General features: G+C 52.0%; 1 protein-coding gene across 6 annotated transcripts in view; it reads right to left on the minus strand.

The window, feature by feature from the left end:
* Positions 1 to 1,195: 1,195 nt before the first annotated feature.
* TEX2 (testis expressed 2) overlaps positions 1,196 to 15,641 on the minus strand; it is a 51,711-nt gene continuing 37,265 nt past the window's right edge. For 4 of the 6 annotated variants that reach the window (XM_073607072.1, XM_073607071.1, XM_073607073.1 and 1 more), the window contains 4 exons: positions 14,281 to 14,400; positions 13,984 to 14,193; positions 13,601 to 13,721; positions 1,197 to 1,792 (listed from right to left, as the gene is read on the minus strand). In XM_073607072.1, coding sequence (XP_073463173.1) covers positions 1,676 to 1,792; positions 13,601 to 13,721; positions 13,984 to 14,193; positions 14,281 to 14,400 — 568 coding nt within the window. In that variant the 3' untranslated portion in view covers positions 1,197 to 1,675. Of the gene's footprint in view, positions 1,793 to 13,600; positions 13,722 to 13,983; positions 14,194 to 14,280; positions 14,401 to 15,641 lie in introns of all 6 variants that reach the window. The other 2 variants (XM_073607074.1, XM_073607069.1) reach the window with 2 other exon arrangements.

Here is a 15,641-nt window from a genome sequence, read left to right on the forward strand (position 1 = left end):
GTCAATGGCGGCGCCATCCATGTGTCGGCAGGAAGTCGGTCAATGACGGCGCCATCCTTGTGTCGGCAGGAAGTCGGTCAATGACGGCGCCATCCTTGTGCCGGCAGGAAGTCGGTCAATGACGGCGCCATCCTTGTGCCGGCAGGAAGTCGGTCAATGACGGCGCCATCCTTGTGCCGGCAGGAAGTCGGTCAATTGCGGCGCCATCCTTGTGCCGGCAGGAAGTCGGTCAATTGCGGCGCCATCCTTGTGCCGGCAGGAAGTCGGTCAATGGCGGCGCCATCCATGTGTCGGCAGGAAGTCGGTCAATGGCGGCTCCATCCTTGTGCCGGCAGGAAGTCGGTCAATGACGGCGCCATCCTTGTGCCGGCAGGAAGTCGGTCAATGACGGCGCCATCCTTGTGCCGGCAGGAAGTCGGTCAATGACGGCGCCATCCTTGTGCCGGCAGGAAGTCGGTCAATGACGGCGCCATCCTTGTGCCGGCAGGAAGTCGGTCAATGACGGCGCCATCCTTGTGCCGGCAGGAAGTCGGTCAATGGCGGCGCCATCCTTGTGCCGGCAGGAAGTCGGTCAATGGCGGCGCCATCCTTGTGCCGGCAGGAAGTCGGTCAATGGCGGCGCCATCCTTGTGCCGGCAGGAAGTCGGTCAATGGCGGCGCCATCCTTGTGCCGGCAGGAAGTCGGTCAATGGCGGCGCCATCCATGTGTCGGCAGGAAGTCGGTCAATGGCGGCTCCATCCTTGTGCCGGCAGGAAGTCGGTCAATGACGGCGCCATCCTTGTGCCGGAAGGAAGTCGGTCAATGACGGCGCCATCCTTGTGCCGGCAGGAAGTCGGTCAATGACGGCGCCATCCTTGTGCCGGCAGGAAGTCGGTCAATGACGGCGCCATCCTTGTGCCGGCAGGAAGTCGGTCAATGACGGCGCCATCCTTGTGCCGGCAGGAAGTCGGTCAATGACGGCGCCATCCTTGTGCCGGCAGGAAGTCGGTCAATGACGGCGCCATCCTTGTGCCGGCAGGAAGTCGGTCAATGACGGCGCCATCCTTGTGCCGGCAGGAAGTCGGTCAATGACGGCGCCACCCTTGTGCCGGCAGGAAGTCGGTCAATGACGGCGCCATCCTTGTGCCGGCAGGAAGTTGGTCAATGACGGCGCCATCCTTGGCCGGCAGGAAGTCGGTCAATGACGGCGCCATCCTTGTGCCGGCAGGAAGTCAGTCAATGACGGCGCCACCCTTGTGCCGGCAGGAAGTCGGTCAATGACGGCGCCATCCTTGTGCCGGCAGGAAGTCGGTCAATGACGGCGCCATCCTTGTGTCGGCAGGAAGTCGGTCAATGACGGCGCCATCCATGTGCCGGCAGGAAGTTGGTGAGCGGACACTGAGAAGGGCTCTAACAAATCTCCTCCTCCATCCGCCTCTCATCACATATACAAACCATACTGGAGGCTCCACCTTCCTGGAAGATGATGGAATGTGATGATAATGGAGAGTCTCTGCTGGGTGGCCGGGGATTGGCAGTAAAGAAGGTGTGGTGTTTAGAAGGAACTCCGACACTCTGCAGTAATCCGGTACTGGTAACATCCCTGAGCGGGGGGAGGGGGGCACAGTGATGTTCACAACACGCTTTACAACAGAATAAAAAGTCTAATACTGTAAACGGCCACCACTTCACATTTCATGGGGCATCCACCGTCGGGGCCTCCGCATCCGAATCTTTGCTGGAACGCGAGTCCATCGCCGAGTGCATTATCGTCACATACACGTCGTCCATGTTTGGCATGACAAATATTTTCTGCGGGGAGAGAGAATATAAATGAGAAATGATGCAAGGGGAGTATGAGGATAAAGAGGGATTGTGGGTGGTAGAGAGGGATTGTGGGGTTATAGTGGGGGGGGGGGGGGGTAGAGAGGGATTGTGGGGTTATAGTGGGGGGGGTAGAGAGGCATTGTGGGGTTATAGTGGGGGGGGGGGGTAGAGAGGGATTGTGGGGTTATAGAGGGATTGTGGGGTTATAGTGTGGGGGGGGGGTAGAGAGAGATTGTGGGGTTATAGTGGGGGGGGGGGGTAGAGAGGGATTGTGGGGTTATAGAGGGATTGTGGGGTTATAGTGTGGGGGGGGGGTAGAGAGGGATTGTGGGGTTATAGTGTGGAGGGTAGAGAGGGATTGTGGGGTTATAGAGGGATTGTGGGGTTATAGTGTGGGGGGGGGGGGGGGGCGGGTAGAGAGGGATTGTGGGGTTTTAGTGTGGGGGGTAGAGAGGGATTGTGGGGTTTTAGTGTGGGGGGTAGAGAGGGATTGTGGGGTTATAGGTTGGGGGGTAGAGAGGGCTTGTGGGGTTATAGTGTGGGGGGGGGTAGAGAGGGATTGTGGGGTTATAGTGTGGGGGGGTAGAGAGGGATTGTGGGGTTATAGTGTGGGGGGGGGTAGAGAGGGATTGTGGGGTTTTAGTGTGGGGGGTAGAGAGGGATTGTGGGGTTTTAGTGTGGGGGGTAGAGAGGGATTGTGGGGTTTTAGTGTGGGGGGTAGAGAGGGATTGTGGGGTTATAGTGTGGGGGGGGGGTAGAGAGGGATTGTGGGGTTATAGTGTGGGGGGGGGGGGTAGAGAGGGCTTGTGGGGTTATAGTGTGGGGGGTAGAGAGGGATTGTGGGGTTATAGTGTGGGGGGGGGGTAGAGAGGGATTGTGGGGTTATAGTGTGGGGGGGGGGGGGTAGAGAGGGATTGTGGGGTTTTAGTGTGGGGGGTATAGAGGGATTGTGGGGTTTTAGTGTGGGGGGTAGAGAGGGATTGTGTGGTTTTAGTGTGGGGGGTAGAGAGGGATTGTGGGGTTTTAGTGTGGGGGGGGGGGGTAGAGTGGGATTGTGGGGTTATAGTGTGGGGGGTAGAGAGGGATTGTGGGGTTATAGTGTGGGGGGGGTAGAGAGGGATTGTGGGGTTATAGTGTGGGGGGTAGAGAGGGATTGTGGGGTTATAGTGTGGGAGTGTGGGGGGGGGGGGGGGTAGAGAGGGATTGTGGGGTTATAGTGTGGGGGGGGGGTAGAGAGGGATTGTGGGGTTATAGTGTGGGGGGGGTAGAGTGGGATTGTGGGGTTATAGTGTGGGGGGTAGAGAGGGATTGTGGGGTTTTAGTGTGGGGGGTAGAGAGGGATTGTGGGGTTTTAGTGTGGGGGGTAGAGAGGGATTGTGGGGTTTTAGTGTGGGGGGTAGAGAGGGATTGTAAGGTTATATTGTGGGGGGGGGGGGGGGTAGAGAGGGATTGTGGGGTTATAGTGTGGGGGGGGGGGTAGAGAGGGATTGTGGGGTTATAGTGGGGGGGGGGGGTAGAGAGGGATTGTGGGGTTATAGTGTGGGGGGGGGTAGAGAGGGATTGTGGGGTTATAGTGTGGGGGGGGGTAGAGAGGGATTGTGGGGTTATAGTGTGGGGGGGGTAGAGAGGGATTGTGGGGTTATAGTGTGGGGGGGGGGTAGAGAGGGATTGTGGGGTTATAGTGTGGGGGGTAGAGAGGGATTGTGGGGTTTTAGTGTGGGGGGTAGAGAGGGATTGTGGGGTTTTAGTGTGGGGGGTAGAGAGGGATTGTGGGGTTTTAGTGTGGGGGGGTAGAGAGGGATTGTGGGGTTATAGTGTGGGGGGGGGGTAGAGTGGGATTGTGGGGGTTATAGTGTGGGGGGGGGGGTAGAGAGGGATTGTGGGGTTATAGTGTGGGGGGGGGGGTAGAGAGGGCTTGTGGGGTTATAGTGTGGGGGGGGGTAGAGTGGGATTGTGGGGGGTAGAGAGGGATTGTGGGGTTATAGTGTGGGGGGGGGTAGAGAGGGATTGTGGGGTTATAGTGGGGGGGGGGGGTAGAGTGGGATTGTGGGGTTATAGTGTGGGGTGTAGAGAGGGATTGTGGGGTTTTAGTGTGGGGGGTAGAGAGGGATTGTGGGGTTTTAGTGTGGGGGGTAGAGAGGGATTGTGGGGTTTTAGTGTGGGGGGTAGAGAGGGATTGTGGGGTTATAGTGTGGGGGGGGGGTAGAGTGGGATTGTGGGGTTATAGTGTGGGGGGGGGGGTAGAGAGGGCTTGTGGGGTTATAGTGTGGGGGGGGGGGGTAGAGAGGGCTTGTGGGGGTTTAGTGTGGGGGGTAGAGAGGGATTGTGGGGTTATAGTGTGGGGGGGGGGGGGGGGGGTAGAGTGGGATTGTGGGGTTATAGTGTGGGGGGGGGTAGAGAGGGCTTGTGGGGTTATAGTGTGGGGGGGGGGGGGTAGAGTGGGATTGTGGGGTTAGTGTGTGGGGGGTAGAGAGGGATTGTGGGGTTATAGTGTGGGGGGGGGGGTAGAGTGGGATTGTGGGGTTATAGTGTGGGGTGTGGGGGTTGTGGGGTTAGTGTGGGGGATAGAGAGGGTTTGTGGGGTTAGTGTGGGGGGTAGAGAGGGATTGTGGGTTATAGTGTGGGGGGGGTAGAGGGGATTGTGGGGTTATAGTGTGGGGGGGGTAGAGAGGGATTGTGGGGTTATAGTGTGGGGGGTAGAGAGGGATTGTGGGGTTATAGTGTGGGGGGGTAGAGTGGGATTGTGGGGTTATAGTGTGGGGGGGTAGAGAGGGATTGTGGGGTTATAGTGTGGGGGGGGGGGTAGAGAGGGATTGTGGGGTTATAGTGTGGGTGGGGTAGAGAGGGATTGTGGGGTTATAGTGTGGGGGGGGGGGGGTAGAGTGGGATTGTGGGGTTATAGTGTGGGGGGGGTAGAGAGGGATTGTGGGGTTTTAGTGTGGGGGGTAGAGAGGGATTGTGTGGTTTTAGTGTGGGGGGTAGAGAGGGATTGTGTGGTTTTAGTGTGGGGGGGGGGTAGAGTGGGATTGTGGGGTTATAGTGTGGGGGGTAGAGAGGGATTGTGTGGTTTTAGTGTGGGGGGTAGAGAGGGATTGTGTGGTTTTAGTGTGGGGGGGGGTAGAGAGGGATTGTGGGGTTTAGTGTGGGGGGGTTGGGTTGTGGGGTTATGTGTGGGTGGGGTAGAGAGGTTGTGGGGTTATAGTGTGGGGGGGTTGAGGGGATTGTGGGGTTTAGTGTGGTGGGGGTAGAGAGGGATTGTGGGGTTTAGTGTGGGGGGGGGGGTAGAGTGGGATTGTGGGGTTTTAGTGTGGGGGGGGTAGAGTGGGGATTGTGGGGTTTTAGTGTGGGGGGGGGGGTAGAGTGGGATTGTGGGGTTTTAGTGTGGGGGGGGGGTAGAGAGGGATTGTGGGGTTATAGTGTGGGGGGGGTAGAGTGGGGTTGTGGGGTTATAGTGTGGGGGGGGTAGAGTGGGATTGTGGGGTTATAGTGTGGGGGGGGTAGAGAGGGATTGTGTGGTTTTAGTGTGGGGGGGGTAGAGTGGGATTGTGGGGTTATAGTGTGGGGGGGGTAGAGTGGGATGTGGGGTTATAGTGTGGGGGGGTAGAGAGGGATTGTGGGGTTTTAGTGTGGGGGGGTAGAGAGGGATTGTGGGGTTATAGTGTGGGGGTAGAGAGGGATTGTGGGGTTATAGTGTGGGGGGTAGAGGGATTGTGGGGTTATAGTGTGGGGGGGTAGAGAGGGATTGTGGGGTTATAGTGTGGGGGGGGTAGAGAGGGATTGTGGGGTTTAGTGTGGGGGGGGTAGAGAGGGATTGTGGGGTTATAGTGTGGGGGGTAGAGAGGGATTGTGGGGTTTAGTGTGGGGGGGGGGTTGAGTGGGATTGTGGGGTTAGTGTGGGGGGTGGGGTGGGGGTAGTAGTGTGGGGGGGGGGGGTGTGTGGATGTGGGTGGGGGGGTAGAGGGATTGTGGGGTTATAGTGTGGGGGGGTAGAGTGGGATTGTGGGGTTATAGTGTGGGGGGGGTAGAGAGGGATTGTGGGGTTATAGTGTGGGGGGGGTAGAGGGGTGTGGGGTTAGTGTGGGGTGTGGGTTATAGTGTGGGGGGGGTAGAGTGGGATTGTGGGGTTATAGTGTGGGGGGGGTAGAGTGGATTGTGGGGTTATAGTTTGTGGGTGGGGTAGAGAGGGATTGTGGGGTTATAGTGTGGGGGGTAGAGAGGGATGTGGGGTTATAGTGTGGGGGGGTAGAGGGAGGGGGTTTGTGTGGGGGGGGGTAGTGTGGGATTGTGGGGTTTTAGTGTGGGGGGTAGAGAGGGATTGTGGGGTTTTAGTGTGGGGGGTAGAGAGGGATTGTGGGGTTTTAGTGTGGGGGGGGGTAGAGAGGGATTGTGGGGTTTTAGTGTGGGGGGGGGTAGAGAGGGATTGTGGGGTTTTAGTGTGGGGGGGTAGAGAGGGATTGTGGGGTTTTAGTGTGGGGGGGTAGAGAGGGATTGTGGGGTTTTAGTGTGGGGGGGTAGAGAGGGATTGTGGGGTTTTAGTGTGGGGGGGTAGAGAGGGATTGTGGGGTTTTAGTGTGGGGGGGTAGAGAGGGATTGTGGGGTTATAGTGTGGGGGGTAGGGGGATTGTGGGGGTTTAGTGTGGGGGGGGGGGTGGGTGTGGGGTTATAGTGTGGGGGGGGTAGAGAGGGATTGTGGGGTTTTAGTGTGGGGGGGTAGAGAGGGATTGTGGGGTTTAGTGTGGGGGGGGTAGAGAGGGATTGTGGGGTTATAGTGTGGGGGGGTAGAGAGGGATTGTGGGGTTTTAGTGTGGGGGGGTAGAGAGGATTGTGGGGTTTTAGTGTGGGGGGGTAGAGAGGGATTGTGGGGTTTTAGTGTGGGGGGTAGAGAGGGATTGTGGGGTTTTAGTGTGGGGGGGGTAGAGAGGGATTGTGGGGTTATAGTGTGGGGGGGTAGAGAGGGATTGTGGGGTTATAGTGTGGAGGGGGGGGGGTAGAGTGGGATTGTGGGGTTATAGTGTGGGGGGTAGAGAGGGATTGTGGGGTTTTAGTGTGGGGGGGTAGAGAGGGATTGTGGGGTTATAGTGTGGGGGGGGTAGAGAGGGATTGTGGGGTTATAGTGTGGGTGGTAGAGAGGGATTGTGGGGTTTTAGTGTGGGGGGTAGAGAGGATTGTGGGGTTTTAGTGTGGGGGGGTAGAGAGGGATTGTGGGGTTTTAGTGTGGGGGGTAGAGAGGGATTGTGGGGTTAGTGTGGGGGGGGAGGGTGTGGGGTTTAGTGTGGGGGGTAGTGGGGGTGGGGGTTAGTGTGGGGGGGGTAGAGTGGGATTGTGGGGTTATAGTGTGGGGGTAGAGAGGGGATTGTGGGGTTTAGTGTGGGGGGTAGAGAGGTTGTGGGGTTTTAGTGTGGGGGGTAGAGAGGGATTGTGGGGTTTTAGTGTGGGGGGTAGAGAGGGATTGTGGGTTTGTGGGGGGGGGGGGTAGAGAGGGATTGTGGGGTTTTAGTGTGGGGGGGGTAGAGAGGGATTGTGGGGTTTAGTGGGGGGGGGTAGAGGGGAGTGGGGGTTTGTGTGGGGGGGGGGGTTATAGTGTGGGGGGGGGGTAGAGAGGGATTGTGGGGTTATAGTGTGGGGGGGGGTGTAGAGGGATTGTGGGGTTATAGTGTGGGGGGGGGGGTAGAGAGGGATTGTGGGGTTATAGTGTGGGGGGGGGTAGAGTGGGATTGTGGGGTTATAGTGTGGGGGGGGTAGAGTGGGATTGTGGGGTTAGTGTGGGGGGGTAGAGGGGATTGTGGGGTTATAGTGTGGGGGGGGTAGAGAGGGATTGTGGGGTTTTAGTGTGGGGGGTAGAGGGATTGTGGGGTTTTAGTGTGGGGGGGTAGAGAGGGGATTGTGGGGTTTAGTAGTGTGGGGGGTAGAGAGGGATTGTGGGTTATAGTGTGGGGGGGGGGGTAGAGAGGGATTGTGGGGTTATAGTGTGGGGGGGGGGGTAGAGAGGGATTGTGGGGGTTATAGTGGGGGGGGGGGTAGAGAGGGATTGTGGGGTTATAGTGTGGGGGGGGGGTAGAGAGGGATTGTGGGGTTATAGTGTGGGGGGGGGTAGAGAGGGATTGTGGGGTTATAGTGTGGGGGGGGGGTAGAGAGGGATTGTAAGGTTATATTGTGGGGGGGGGTTGTATAGAAAGAGGGAAAACCTGGAGGACAAAAAGTAGCTGGTTGAAAGTTTAAGGGACACGGGAATTTTTCACCTTCAGGTTATACTGCCACCTACAGGAGGATTGGACACTGGCATCCCAGAAACTGTAGGCCAGCCCAGGATAGCCCCTCCCAGTAAAAGGCCGGGTGTGACCTTTGCCCTTCGATGGTCTCTTACAAAAAGGATTTTACTACAAGTACAAATATCCAATGTTCTTTCTCATCCATTGAGATGTTTGGGAAGTCAATCACCAAATCAGTAAACAACCGCTAAGAGGCTCAATAAAAAATATAAAAACTTGAGACTGTCAGCCGCTGAAGGGCCACAAAGAAAAGACGCTCTTCTCTAAGAGATGGGACTGGCAGAGACTATAAAACTGCTGTAGGTCAGAAGAAGCTCCTAGGCCTCAACTCACCCATTATAAGCTGAAGGTATACAGAGTTCTGTGCATGTAGGAGATGTCAGAGCAGATCTTCACATCACAGAGGCGAGGACTACCAGGGATAAACCCTGGAGGCTGAATTAGAGTAGAAGTATCTACAAGGACTGTAACAGAGGAACCATAGATAGCCAAGTTTCCATCCCACAGTCACAGCCAACAAACTGGGTGAAGGGCACGGGACCCCCCCTCAAAGTGAAGCACACGAGAGTGAAAGCTCCCCCGTCCGGATGAAGCGCACGGAAATTCACTCCATACAATGATAAAGGTAGGGGTAGAAGGTGGATTTCCACACAAAAATGGCAAAAAATAATGCAAACTTGACAGTTCTGAGAACCAAGCTCAAGTCCCACCTAACCCATCATAAACCTTGCTGTAATATACTACCCACAGATTTAGAGATGTTTTTGACTCCACAAAGCCAACGATGTGTCAGAGTCCATGAAGCAATGGTCAAGAGGTCAATTAGTTTCAGTATAAATCACACAAATAGGAAACATAAAAGGGAATACAAAGACACTGAATTTCAAAAGAGCCAACTTCCCTAAACTACAAACCTTGCTAAAAGGCATAAATTGGGATAAAATATTAGGAACAAAGAATACGGAGGAGAGATGGGTTTGCTTTAAGAGCATATTAAATCAGGGCATTAGCCAATGTATCCCATTGGGTAATAAATTTAAAAGAGCGAACAAACATCCTGGATGGCTTAACTCCAATGTAAAAATGCATATAAAAGCAAAGGAGAAGGCCTTCAAAAAATACAAGGTTGAGGGATCATCCTCAGCATTCAGACTTTATAAAGAATGCAATAAGAAATGTAAGGGTGCAATTAGGACAGCTAAGATAGAACATGAAAGACACATAGCGGAGGAGAGCAAAAAAAATCCCAAGAAATTCTTTAAGTATGTAAACAGTAAAAAAGGGAGGACAGACCATATTGGCCCCATAAAGAATGAGGAAGGACATCTGGTTACAAAGGATGGGGAGATGGCAAAGGTATTGAATTTATTCTTCTCCTCAGTCTTCACGAGTGAATCGGGGGGCTTCAGTAACCAAAACTGCAGTGTTTATCCTCATGACACAACACAGGAAGCACCTACATGGTTAACAGAGGACAGAATTAAAATTAGACTTGAGAAACTTAACATTAATAAATCACCGGGACCAGATGGCTTGCATCCGAGGGTACTTAGGGAATTCAGTCAGGTGATTGCCAGACCGTTGTTCCTAATTTTTACTGACAGTCTATTGACTGGAATGGTGCCAGCTGATTGGAGAAAAGCCAATGTAGCACCAATATTTAAAAAGGGCCCAAAATACATCCCTGGGAATTACAGACCAGTTAGCCTAACATCAATAGTATGTAAACTCTTGGAGGGGATGATAAGGGACTATATACAAGATTTTAGTAATAAGAATGATATCATTAGCAGTAATCAGCATGGATTCATGAAGAATCGTTCTTGCCAAACCAATCTATTAACCTTCTATGAGGAGGTGAGTTGCCATCTAGATAAAGGAAGGCCCGTAGACGTGGTGTATCTGGATTGTACAAAAGCATTTGACACAGTTCCCCATAAACGTTTACTGTACAAAATAAGGTGCGTTGGCATGGACCATAGGGTGAGTACATGGATTGAAAACTGGCTACAAGGGCGTGTTCAGAGGGTGGTGATAAATGGGGAGTACTCGGAATGGTCAGGGGTGGGTAGTGGGGTTCCCCAGGGTTCTGTGCTGGGACCAATCCTATTTAATTTGTTCATAAACGACCTGGAGGATGGGATAAACAGTTCAATCTCTGTATTTGCAGACGATACTAAGCTAAGCAGGGCAATAACTTCTCCGCAGGATGTGGAAACCTTGCAAAAAGACCTGAACAAATGAATGGGGGAGGGGCAACTACATGGCAAATGAGGTTCAATGTAGAAAAATGTAAAATAATGGATTTGGGTGGTAAAAATCTGAATGCAATCTATAGACTGGGGGGAGAACCTCTGGGGGAATCTAGGATGGAAAAGGACCTGGGGGTCCTAGTAGATGATAGGCTCAGCAATGACATGCAATGCCAAGCTGCTGCTAACAAAGCAAACAGAATATTGGCATTAAAAAGGGATCAACTCCAGAGATAAAACGATAATTCTCCCGCTCTACAAGACTCTGGTCCGGCCGCACCTGGAGTATGCTGTCCAGTTCTGGGCACCAGTCCTCAGGAAGGATGTACTGGAATTGGGCGACTACAAAGATGGGCAACAAAGCTAATAAAGGGTCTGGAGGATCTTAGTTATGAGGAAAGGTTGTGAGCTCTGAACTTATTCTCTCTGGAGAAGAGACGCTTGAGAGGGGATATGATTTCATTATATAAATACCGGACTGGTGACCCCACAATATATAAATACCGGACTGGTGACCCCACAATATATAAATACCGGACTGGTGACCCCACAATATACAAATACCGGACTGGTGACCCCACAATATATAAATACCGGACTGGTGACTCCACAATATACAAATACCGGACTGGTGACCCCACAATATATAAATACCGGACTGGTGACCCCACAATATATAAATACCGGACTGGTGACCCCACAATATACAAATACCGGACTGGTGACCCCACAATAGAAATAAAACTTTATCGCATAAGAGAGTTTTTAACAAGACTCGTGGCCACTCATTAAAATGAGAAGAAAAGAGGTTTAACCTTAAAACTACGTAGAGGGTTCTTTACTGTAAGAGCGGCAAGGATGTGGAATTCCCTTCCACAAGCGGTGGTCTCAGCGGGGAGCATTGATAGCTTCAAGAAACTATTAGATAATCACCTGAATGACCACAACATACAGGGATATACAATGTAATATGACATATAATCACACAACATACAGGATATATAATGTAATATGACATATAATCACACAACATACAGGATATATAATGTAATATGACATATAATCACACAACATACAGGATATACAATATAATACTGACATATAATCACACACATAGGTTGGACTTGATGGACTTGTGTCTTTTTGCCACCTCACCTACTATGTAACTATGTAAGAGAACTTTACCATGTTGGTGGAGAACATCAATCCTGGAAGAGGGAAAAGTCGCTGTGACGGGAGGGCCCGTGGAACTCAGAATCCCTTGGAAAGTAGGGGATGCCCTTGTTTCAGCTCCCCATACACCTCTTATGTCTAAGTCACCCTGTGCTATACTGGCACAGGGTGAGTGAGAAAATATACCTTGGATTACTTAAAATGGGACAGTAATATTTGTCCGCAATATCTCCCAGGATGTATGTAGAGACTATTATTGGTTTGTTTGATTCTGAACTCAACCTGTTAATTGAGTGAGCTGATCACATTAGCCTTCAGGACTGGCTAGGAGACGAACAGTCTAGTCTGGCTTACCACAGGTTCTAAGGGTATTCCACACATTGTTGTTTGTTCTAATTAACCCTGTGTTGATGTTTATGGTAATGTGTATTGAATAGTCACCTAGTCTGGGTAAATGATTTAGTAAACTAGCTCATGTTAATTAGGTTACAGTTGTATTGTTAGAGGAGGTTCCAACGGCATATAAAGTCTTGTCATTTTGATTCTAAATAATATAGTCCATGTTAGCAGTGAAGCAAGTGTCGCCTTGTTTTGTGCTCAGAGAGGTTGGGATATCTGTATCCAGACTGGGAGGAAGTGGTATATGACGGAAGCACACAAGTGGAGTGTGGGACGTTCCGTGACAGTCACCATAAAATCTTCCCTCTTGAGTCAGTGAAGCAGATGAAGTGGAAGTGGTAGAGGAGGAAAGGCCTAGATCCAGGTGAGGAGATCCCAGAGAGTAACCATTCTCTGCTAACACCACAGGATTCCTGTACCTGGAGATGAGCCTCTTCCACATGCAGGTATACCTAAATTACAAGGTGTACCCATCCAGCATCCTCCACCTGCAATGTGCTTGGGTGGATGGACTGCTCCCTCACATTCTGATGCAACTACAAAGTGTTTGGGAAGCTGCGGCCCCAAGCCTGTAAGGCAGAAGACTTGGTCCCACCCAATGCTGGGAAAGGCTCTGATGAAGAGTTAGACTGTAATAATCAGAGAACAGGATTCTGGGTTACAGCTGTGGGCTCCTTCAGTGGGTATGGAGTAGACATCCCTTAACCATTTGCCAAGTGTGAACTGGAGTCCCCGAATATGGCAGGACTGTCCCCTCTGTGTCTACAAACAGGAATGCTGTGACCACACAGCAATAAAGGAAACAGAAAGCTCATAGTAGGAGGCAAGGCCTCAGGTACTCACAAAACCCTGACAGCCCGTGAGGGTCGGATGGCCAGAGATGGCCAAGGCCACTGCAGACAGACAACAGGAACAAACCAAGGATCAGTTTCTTCTGGCTCTTTACAAATCTGAATGGTGGGAAAGAAAGCATGTGACCTTTCACCCAGCGGATGACCTCTGTGATCGTCCCCCAGTATTAACCCCTTCTGTGGTAGGAAATCAGGGGGAAGTGGACATTGTTAAGGTTTCCAGTGATATGAAGGAACGAGGAATCTACAGTTGCTTGGCCAGAATGGCCTTCGCATATAGAGCGAGCCTCATAGACAGGACAAGTGCTGAGGCAAGGCCAGTGGCCCTGGACCTAGAGAGCGCTTCGTGACTAACTTGTAAGAAAAGCTCCTAATGCAGAAGAAGCCAGTGTCCGAAGGTCACTTTACTGCAATGTCCAGTTGGGTCCGGTGGGAGCCGGACTGAATGCAGGCCACACTGGAAAGCTGCCATAGTACAGACCAGATCTACTAGTAGAGAAGAATTCCGAGTCTCAGCAGAGCAAAAATCAAGTCCCTCTTCTAGGACACTAGCTGAAAACTGAGGGAGGAGGAGGGGTTCTCCTGGGCTGGCCTACAGTTATTTTTGTTTCCAATCCCCCTGCAGGCGGCAGTATAGCATGAAGGTAAAATGACTTCCCGTGTCCCTCAATGGAAGAGAAATAAAATGTAATGAAAAAAATAAAAATAAAATTGTGACCCCCAAAACACTAAATTAGGTGAAGACTCAGCTCAGCAAATGATGGAAATTTCTAGATGTGTGAATAGTTCTGAAGGAGAACTTGTCTGTAATCTGCACAGACAGACGTGTTCCATCACCCCTCATCTAACCTGGAATTCCTGCTCCAGCTTCTTCTCAATCCACTCGGTCACATGACCCAATGTCACCTCTCGCTCCCCAAGTTTGGGTCGAGCTTTCAGTTCCAGGTGTGGTGGCTTCCGGAACCCATACCTGTGAGGAGACAAAAGAGGGGATAAATCATGAAAGAAGAATCTTCTAGATGGGGATGAATCTCCACAACCTGCCATATCACACAGCTTCTCTTCTGACTTTTGGATTCGATTTCATAGAAGGGGAGATTTTTTTTCTGGAGGATTCTCATTTTAGGAGAACTTACCTACTCTCAGCAGAAGCGGGATCGGGGCACTGACCACAGGGAATCACATGACCTCCACAATGATAAAGCTGACAGTGAGTCTCTAGAGACACTTACCATATGCGGTCAGTGGGTGGTGGTGGAATGTTAATGGCCAGTGTCCCTCGGCACTCCTGGACCTCCACGGTGAGCAGCAGCGGAGTATTGGACACCTCTTCTATCTTCTTCTTGATAAACTCGGTCTCTGTGGCTTTCTGGAAATATTTGGACTTGGTGATCTTATCTACAAACCTCATGATCTTACTGGTGCGGTGGGGTCCCCCATACCTGGCAGAAGATACAACATATTACACCATTAGATGAGGAGGCTGTGAGCTGAAATCATTGGGAAGTGATAGGCGGGCAAGGTCTCACCCCTCTGCTCCAGGCTGCTGTTTGTCTCCTGATAATTCGGGGGCATCCTCTTCATCTGAGGAACCAGCACTAGACGACTCCTCATCGCTGTCTGCCAGGTAGTACGCCCTTGGCCTGGCCCTGGTAGAGAGAAGACCATCACTTCAAAACCATTTCTGGCTGGATCTCACCAAAACATCACAAAACCTTAATATTGCATATCGATGAATGAAATGAACATTTTACCTAATGAAAGGTTCTATTATCCAACATAATGCCCACCTCCAATGGCTTTCTTCTGCTCCCTCCAAGAGACCGGCTATAGAAGCAGCCAGAAGGTGAAGGTAGAGGAAAAAAGACCACATCACATTAGTGATCCAGTCCATGGTGGCAACCCACCAGCAAAACAGGAGTTCTAAGTAGAGCACTGCGCCACCACTGCCCAAAAATCATACAGATTCAGCCACGCAGCTCCCCGCCTGCCCCGCCCCCCACTGGCTCACAGAGAACCGCCAATCCCCCCCCCCCCCCGGCTCACAAAGCACCGCATCACTGGCTCACAGATCACCCCCCCCCCCCGGCTCACAGAGCACTGCGCCCCGCCCCCCAACCCCCACCCCCCCCCGGCTCTCAGAGCTCCGCACCCCCACTGGCTCACAGAGCACCACCCCCTCCCCCACTGGCTCTCCTACATGAAGGAGAGATGTAGTAATGATTTAAAACAGTGAAATGCACAGCAATGAGAAGACCACGTGTTTAATGTCTTTGGTGACGTGTAGAAGCCTTCATGTACACCCCGCCTACATTTACTGCGGCCTTGGGAGAAGGCAAAACGCTCCAGAAGAATCGCATTCAGGAGGGGGGGGGGAGGGGTTGAAGCTCGCCTAAAACGCAGCAGCTCCTAAACTCTGGTAAAAGCCTCTGTACATGGACAGAGAAGCTGTTAAGGAGTTGAGTTTAGGAACTGCTAATGTACATGAAGCCTGAGCCATAATACATACAAAGCATTAGGAGAGGACCTCTGTGCAGAGCATTGTGGGTAATGGCAGGTTCATTATATAACGCAGGGTACCAAATCACGCTTTCTACAAAAGGTGCTCCTGGTCATTGCTGGTCAGGGAGGGGAGGCCAGTAACATGACATTTATCTGATCTCCTGATTATTCTTCATTACAGGATCACCAGAAATCAGCACAGAGGTGTGTGTGATGGAAGACAGGCCACAATGTCCTCAGGATAGAGAGGTACAGTACGATAGAAGGGACACCACAACGTCCTCAGGATAGATGAGGTACGGTATGATAGAAGGGACACCACAATGTCCTCAGGATAGATGAGGTACGGTATGATAGAAGGGACACCACAATGTCCTCAGGATAGATG

The sequence above is a fragment of the Aquarana catesbeiana genome, linkage group LG12 (genome assembly GCF_042186555.1).
Source record: "Aquarana catesbeiana isolate 2022-GZ linkage group LG12, ASM4218655v1, whole genome shotgun sequence".
NCBI classification, from domain to species: domain Eukaryota; kingdom Metazoa; phylum Chordata; class Amphibia; order Anura; family Ranidae; genus Aquarana; species Aquarana catesbeiana.